The sequence below is a fragment of the Galeopterus variegatus genome, unplaced genomic scaffold (genome assembly GCF_000696425.1).
Source record: "Galeopterus variegatus unplaced genomic scaffold, G_variegatus-3.0.2 Scaffold1871, whole genome shotgun sequence".
In the NCBI taxonomy this organism is placed as follows: domain Eukaryota; kingdom Metazoa; phylum Chordata; class Mammalia; order Dermoptera; family Cynocephalidae; genus Galeopterus; species Galeopterus variegatus.
Window position 1 is genome coordinate 291,036 of NW_007727982.1, and position 7,951 is coordinate 298,986.

Here is a 7,951-nt window from a genome sequence, read left to right on the forward strand (position 1 = left end):
TTTTTTTTTTTTTTTTCCTTTTTTCGTGTCCGGCAACAGATCGCAACCCTCAGTGTCGAACCCGTACCGGACCGGGACCGGCAACGGGATCGCAACCCTCGGTGTTGCTCCCGCACCTCGCTCAGCCAGTGAGCGGGAACCGGTCCGTATGTGGGATCCGAACCCTCAGCGGGAGCGCTGCCGCGCTTCCCAAGCGGTGCACTGTAGCAGTGCGCCACCGGGCCGGCCCCCCATGAACTTTTTAAAGCACCCTCACTCACACACATACTCTCTCTCTCTCTCCCCCTCCCTCCCTCCCTCCTCTCATTCCTCCTGTTGAATCCCTCAATCCTCAATCAAGAAACCTCAGAAAATAAGCTAACTGGATAAAGGGAGGAACATTCATTTAGGGAGAAGGATTCCAGAGTTTTAACAGCTTCTTAAAAGGGTTTTAACCAATTCTACTTATTTTAGTATTCTTCCCTTTGCCCCCATTGAGGTACCATCTACTGCTAATTCCTGAGCCTTTTAAGTCTTCTGCAGTGCAAACTGAATGGACTTGATTTCCCATTGCTGGCATAGTATCTACTTTCTAGCATCCAAAATATTTCCCTCAGCCAGTGGGGATTTATACTTAAAACAAATTAGAGTCTCTTTACAACAGTATTACCGGAGCTTTGGCAGGGAGCCAAATTAGACATGTCTGTTCAATCTGCCACCTTTTGGGAATCTGTAGTTATTTTAACTTCTCCAAATGACTGAAGTCCACCTGAAACCACTCCTTTGAGAAAATATATTGGTGACTCTAGGTAAATCGTTTAAACATGTATAATAAGGACCAAAAATACCAGAACTTCTTATCACTTGAATAGAACTTTATATCACCATCAATAGCGCAAGATGTTTTTCCAGCAAAGATAATGCACTAGATGATATGGCTATTCTCTGCTTGTCCTCCCTGTCCCTCATTTACAAGTCAATTTTTGTGTTAGAGTTACAGTGCACAGACTTACACTTCTTCATGACAGGTGATCATCCATTCACTAAATGAAATGTAATAAATGACTTCAGATTCTTTGTGTTCTAATAACTAAGGCAATGAAGACTTCATGCTATTCATGAATATTCATGCTATTCGTGTGTAACTATATGAATTTTTAATATAAATATGTGATATCTCCTTCCAGCATTTGGATTATGTTAATAGCAAGTTAGCAGGTCACATCATTCATAAGAGACAGGAAATTAATATTTCTGAGAGGAGAGGAAAGTAGATAATACTTGAGAGGGTGAGGCATCCAGCTCCTGATGAAAAACAACTTTCGATGACACAGTACTTATCACCTTCAAAGTGTTTGGTAAATATTAAGCTTTTTTTTCACACTTTCAAAGCCTTATAGCATCACCCAGGTAGCTTGCAAGCCCTTTGCAGCTCCAAAAATGCTAGAGTTTTACCATCAACTGGGATTCAGGAAACCTGGGTTCTAGTCCCAGCTCTTTCTCAAACAGGTCAAATGGTTAAAAATGACCTCAGGCATGATATTTAGGCCTGCCTTCATGAATCCTCTCTTCATCTATGAAACAATAATCTCTGACATTCTTTCACCCTTGACTTCCCATTGCTGGCATAGAATCAAAAGCAAATAAATCAAAAGTACTTTATTATTTTAAACAAATTTAAATATATTTACAGTTTTCCAGCTGGCCAGTACAGGAAACCAAACCCTTGATCTTGGAGTTACAAGGTGACACACTAATCAACTGAGCTAACCAGCCAGCCTTTAAATATGTTTTAATACTAATGTAAACAGTTTTGGGGGGCTGGGTGCCATAATTTAGTCTGAATATCCATCAACTGTATTACCATCCTTGAAAACCATCAATTTTATTAAGAAATACAGCAACTAAAAGTACACTTAATGTACATATACCTTTCTTCCATCTGAAATTGTTAAGAGAATGTAAGACTCCCATCTAAACCAGTTTTTTTTAAAAAAATCTTTAGATTTAAAACTTTAATGAAGAAACTTGTTCGGTGGAGGGTGAGGTATAGAATCTTGCAATTATTTAATATCTCAAATGATCAAGATCTCTTCTGTAAAATAAACTGATTTTGTAAAATATTTCATTATTTGCCATATTGTATGTTCAGAAAGTGAGCCTCACCGTACGTACTATAGCAATTGAATTTTTTTGTCTCATAAAGGGACATTTTAATAAACTAAATTGGCAATTAAAATGGTTTCAAGATAGAAAGACTGGGCTTTCACACCGTTCTCAGAATTATATTTATGGGCTAGGATTTATGTGTGTTCTGCATGCTTTGATCTATTGTGCCTTGGTTCAAATCCTAGCTTTTACCCTGATCTTCCTCAGTGGACTCTAAGCAAGCCATTTAATTGAGGGTCGGTGGCCTCATTTCAAATGTGTTTTAAGGACAAAATGAAGTCAAAAGTATTCTAAAAAGAAAATAGGAATTTAATTTACCAAATATTGCAGCTGTGGTTAATTTGCTCGTTTACATGCCTGCGTGGGGAGGAGTGGGCTGGGGTCCTACTGTTTTGTTGTATTCCCTGAATTTTTGAACGCCATCCTGTGTTTCACAGAGCCAAAGAGGACCAAAGCTACCTATGCATTAGCCCACATACTTCACCTCCCCCGGAAATAACCTCCTTATTCATCTTTCTCAGGCCTTGCTTTCAACTAGACAAGATATCGGTCTACACTCACATTCTACTTACATGTTCACTATCAAGCTTTTTTTTCTCATGAAGCAACATCAAGAACAGAAACCTATCTGAGTGATAAGGCTTGATGAGCAGATTGAAACCACAGCTCTGATGGCTTTCTAAGGCTACAGGTGGGAACTGCTCATACCCGCTGGTGACCGAGTGGATGAAGTAAGCAGTTCTTACAAGCACAAAGCATGACATGCACTGTGAGGAGTTATTCCTTAAAAGTCTACTCCCTACAAAAGCACCTGGAAATGTCAGACAGGTGCTCAGGGAAAAGAATGGGAAAGCCCTAGTCACAAGTCTCTCCAGCACTACTACTGTAACAGACACAGGAAGCCGACTAGGGGGTGGTGCCGGCTTTCAATCGAGTACTCAGAATCGCTAGACAAGGCTGCGATGGCCTTGGCTCTGATCGAGTAGGCTTTTATTCAGGGAATGGTGAAACAGAAGCGGTATTTCTGCGATGTGCCAAAACAATCCCCCTTATGGCCACGCAGGTCTGCAACACGTAGCACTCGAACAGTCGCTCCCCAATCCCTTCCCTTAAGGAGAGCGCGCGCGCCCGTGGGGACCCATTACCATCCTGCAGGATGACGGTGGGACCACGCAGGTCTGCAACACGTAGCACTCGAACAGTCGCTCCCCAATCCCCTCCCTTAAGGAGAGCGCGCGCGCCCGTGGGGACCCATTACCATCCTGCAGGATGACGGTGGGCTGCACCGCCTGCACTCGGAACTGTCTGGCCCTCCAGCCGGGGCTGGGCGCCCGCACCACCTCGCTGTCCGACAGCCAGGTCACAGTCTCAAAGTTGTCCCCGCGAGCCAGCGCCTCGGCCTCGGCGTGGTGCACAGCCACCCGGTCGAACTGGTAAAGGCCGCCGGAGTGGTCGAAGTGCACGTGAGTAGCAACGGCCAGCAGCGGGCGGTGTGCCGCATCCTCTTTGGCCCCGCAGTCCTGCAAAAGGCCAGAGGAGTACAGGTACTCTGGGAGGCTGCGCAGCCCCAGGCCCGTATCAATCACCACGTCCTGCTCGGAGCCGCGCACCAGCCAGATGTTGGCGCGGTTGCCCGACTCGTAGAAGCGTTCTTGAATCCAGAAGATGCCATCGCCCAGAGACTTATGGGCGTACCACTCAAGCGCCGACATGCTGGGCAGGGGTGCGGCCGGGCGTGGTGGGTGTGGGCGTGTGTGCCTTCTGCAGGCTGTCCGGGCACTGGGCGCTGCGGCTGTGTGGAGCGGTCCGCCTGCAGCCAGGAAGGAGGCGCAGAGCGAGGAGGGGGCGGGGGATGCGGGAGCGTGCGGGGGGAGGGATAGGAGGAGGAGGAGGGACGCGCACAGACGCTGCGTGGAGCGTCCGCAGAGAGCAGAGGCTGCACTGCCCTCACTGGGGCGCAGGAACCATCTCAGCCTCTACAGCCGCGCAGTACGAGACAGGGTTAACGCAGGGGCCACTGCAGGGCAATGGAGACCCAGAAAGCGACACTTTCCCCACTCGAGGGGTCTGACTGCAGAGGCCCTGAGCTAGGCGTGCGAAGCGCCAGTCCCGCCCACTCAGCCACCAGCTCGGCAAGTTGCGCACTCCCAGCCGAACAGAAAGAGTCAAGCCAAGCCACGACGACTACGGCGCCTGCCAAGGGCTAAAAAGCTCTTAGCCCAGGGGGTGGGGCCTAACTGGAAAGTGGGCGGGGCTAGCTGGCGGGGATCTGAACGCGGTTCTAGGGCCGCGTGGAGGGCGGTGCGCGCTTCTCCTGAGGTGGAACCAACCGCACTGGAGCGCCGGCGCCCTCTGCACGCACCCCTTCCTTGCCGGCCGGCACTTTGGCTGCACAGTTTTGCCCAAGCCTCGAGACTTTAGTGAGCAGGTAACAGAGGAAGCAATCGAAGACTTGGGAAGGGGTGGAGAGGGTAGAGGGGAGTTATAGGAGCACTCGGAGAAGGTTGGGGGAGGTCAGAGGGTAGAGATGCGTTAAAGCTCCTGTGTATTGAGGGCTGTTGGGAGATAGCTTTACCTCTCCATCTCCTGCTCCCTTCAAAGTCTTTTAAAATCGTCATTTCCAGATCTTACCTAGTCTCCACTTCCCGGGACTGTTTGCAGTGAGTTAGAAGGAAATTGAAGAAGGAATTTCTTACTGATGTAGTAGGAGATTTATCAAATCCGGTGACTGTATGATTTGTTCAGGACTAGTCATTGTCGCAGATTGCTGCTAAGAACAGACTATTCAGTATCTCTTTTCTTAACTGCTGGCACTTTACCCTGTATGGTGGGGAAGGAGTTGTTAACATAGTTCCTCTAATTTTCTAAAAAATAAAATTCTGTATTTTCCTCCATTTTTTTTGGTTTGTCTGCTCTTGGAAGAGAGTAAAGAAAGTTGGTAGAAAGGCTCAACTAAGGGGAGGTGGCGCACCTTGTGAGAACGGGTAAGAGTGGATAATGACTGGGTGTGGCCCCGCTAGCTACATCAGTCATACCCCTATTAACATCGGGTCCCAGGCCCTACTCCCTACCTCTCAGCTATTTAGGCTTCAGAAATTCCCTTGAGAACTTGACTAACCTCCCTACTTAGCCAGGAAAAATTATAAAGAGACCCATGAGACAGCATTATAAAAGATAATTATGAAAACCCTTATTGTGGCAACTACTTAATGAGCCTTCATGGAAGGAGAGGTGAAATCTCGCCTACACTCCCAAGTCTTTGGTGGGGATGCAGCATTTCTGAATATTTTGCTAATCTAGGAGAGGTTATTCACTTACTCAGTTGGGGCTACCTTTTCATGCACAAGGCCCTGATGTGTGAAGAACAGAATTGTATAAAAAAGTCATGATCCGGATTCTCAAGAATTTGAGGGAAGATAATATCTGTACACAATATAAAGCAACATGGGATATGTACCACAGAGGAAGTAAAAACTAGGGGCTGTGAGAATACAGATGGAAAGGATCGTTGGGGGGTGGCATTTGAGCTGGCCTTAAAGGACCCCTGTTTGTTAGAGCATTCTCAGCAGAGAAATGCAGTACTCTCTGTAGACTGGGTATTTTTTCCTCTAGGTAGAGGAGACCACTAGAGGGAAATGAAGTGAATCCTTAGTAGGCCATGAGCTCAGCAATAATTCACCCAATAATTATTGGCCTTTTGCCAGACTCTGGTTAGTGATAGGCGTGAAAAAGTAAGTCTCCAGGGAGGCCTTCAGGCTTGCAGGTCGCTCTGCGTGTATCCCACTTTCCCCTGGATATTCCTTTTCTGCTTCTCTGCGTGGTTCTTTCCCTCACTTTTGTCAGGTTGTACTCAAATAATACCAAATAAGAGAGGACTTCTTCAACCACCTTATCCATATTAGCACCCATGATTCCTGTTTTATTTTTCTTCATATCACCCATCACTTTCTGATATTTTCTATAAAATATATTTTGTCCATTTCCCAGACTGGACAGTGCACTTCATAAGAGCAGAGATTTTGTTTTGTTCACTACTATATTCCCAGTACATAGAAGAGAGCCTGACAAGAGGGTGCTTAATAGATACTTGATGAATGGATGATTGAAGAGCCTCCCTGGGGAGACAGACAAGAACTGACAATTTCAACATGATTATAAAAAGGGTCATAAAAGTAGCATAGTACTTGGGAAACACGGAAAAGGGAGAGGCCTACCTCCATGTAGGGTGGAGGAAATGATCAGAGAAAGTGTCATTTGCATGTTCTCTTAAAAAATGATAGGGCTTGCTCAGGTGGATGTGTCAGGTAGGGCACTCCAGGCAGAAGGAACTCTGTATGCAAGAACTGGGCTGGCTGAAGTGTAGGATGCACGTGGTGAGAGGCAGAAAGTCAGACTTCAAAGCTCTGTTTGTTAAGAAGAGTGGCGTGTCAAGATTTGTATTCTATAAAGTTGACTGGAGAGTGGATTGAAAGGGTGAGTCTGGCCGTGGAAAGTTTATTCTGTTTTAGAGGTCCAGGTGAGACACAGTGAGGGCCTGAACTAAAGCAGAGGTGAAAGAAAGGGAACATGGGAAACAGAACACAAAGCTCATAGTCTTCTATTATTAGATGAGGGATCAAGGAGACAAGAACAGGTCAGAATAACTCTCAGGCTCCTGACTGGGGCAACTTTGGGGTCAATTATCAGGAAAAATCCTGTGACCTGGGCTTTACCGCCTCCCCTAGCTTCCATGTCTGCTGCCATCTGTTTGTACATTTATTCATCTAGCTAATATGTGCAAGGAACTGTGTAGGACATGGAGAACAATACATATAAGTCACAATCACTCAAAATGTTAGAGCTAGGAGGAATTTCAGAGATAAGCTAAGCCTCTGCCAGGAGGTTGCTGTCATAGTTGATTAGAATAGACTTTTGCATTTCAGCTCTTGGATACTTGAACTATACCCATTTTCAAACATCCCAGAACAGTTCTGAATGGGAATTTTCAGGGGGCATCCTGAAATGGAAGAGCGATGCTGCTGATTTTACATTTTTAAATTCAGTCTATTTTGCAGTTACTAGTCTACTTTATTGGTTAAAAACATCCCTGGGATTAAAAAGGTCTTCATCTAGCCTGGTAATGTAGATGGAAGGACAGTGGAAAGGTATCCTGAGGTCTTAACCCAGTCCTGTCTTTGTTAGGAATTAACTTTATGTCCTTAGGTAGTCAGCTAACCTCTTAGGGCCTCACTTTCCTTTTCTGTAAAATGGGAGGCTTAATCTGGAGTAGTAGTTCTTAATTTAGGTTACGCATTGTAATCTCTTCAGATACTTTAAAAAATCCTGATGCCTAAATCTTACCTCTAGAAATTCTGAATTTATTGTTCTGGGGTGAAGCCTGGTTTTTTTTTTTAAAAAAAGCTCTTCTGATAATTCCAATGTGCTGCTAAGTCCCAAACTTTATAGTTAGGAAGTTAAAAAAGAAAAAAAATACTTAGTAGGCTGGCTGAATTGTACTTCTGTCGGTAGGCTTGCTCATCAAATCACAATTAAATAAGTAAATAAATAGGGAAAACCTAACATTAATTGTAAAGCCATTGCTCTATAGAAAGCACTGTGTTAGAAAGAGGGGGATATAAAATCTATACCATTAATACAGTCATAGAAACCAACCAACAAACAAAAAGACTTAAGTCAATTTCTCTGCTTTGGAAAAGGCCCATTTCCCAAAAAGGGGCATTGTCTGTATTTCTTTTAGAATTGAAGAGTGTAGCAGTATGTATTACCTCAATAAAAATGTAAAAAAAATTGATTTATTTTAACA

At 45.0% G+C, this 7,951-nt stretch overlaps 1 protein-coding gene across 1 annotated transcript in view; it reads right to left on the bottom strand.

Moving 5' to 3' along the window:
- The window catches only part of MBLAC2 (metallo-beta-lactamase domain containing 2), a 17,778-nt gene extending 13,841 nt beyond the window's left edge, over nucleotides 1–3,937 (bottom strand). The window contains exon 1 of the mRNA XM_008579373.1: nucleotides 3,407–3,937. Coding sequence (XP_008577595.1) covers nucleotides 3,407–3,860 — 454 coding nt within the window. The 5' untranslated portion in view covers nucleotides 3,861–3,937. The remainder of the gene's footprint in view (nucleotides 1–3,406) is intronic.
- Between the last annotated feature and the right edge of the window lie 4,014 nt (nucleotides 3,938–7,951).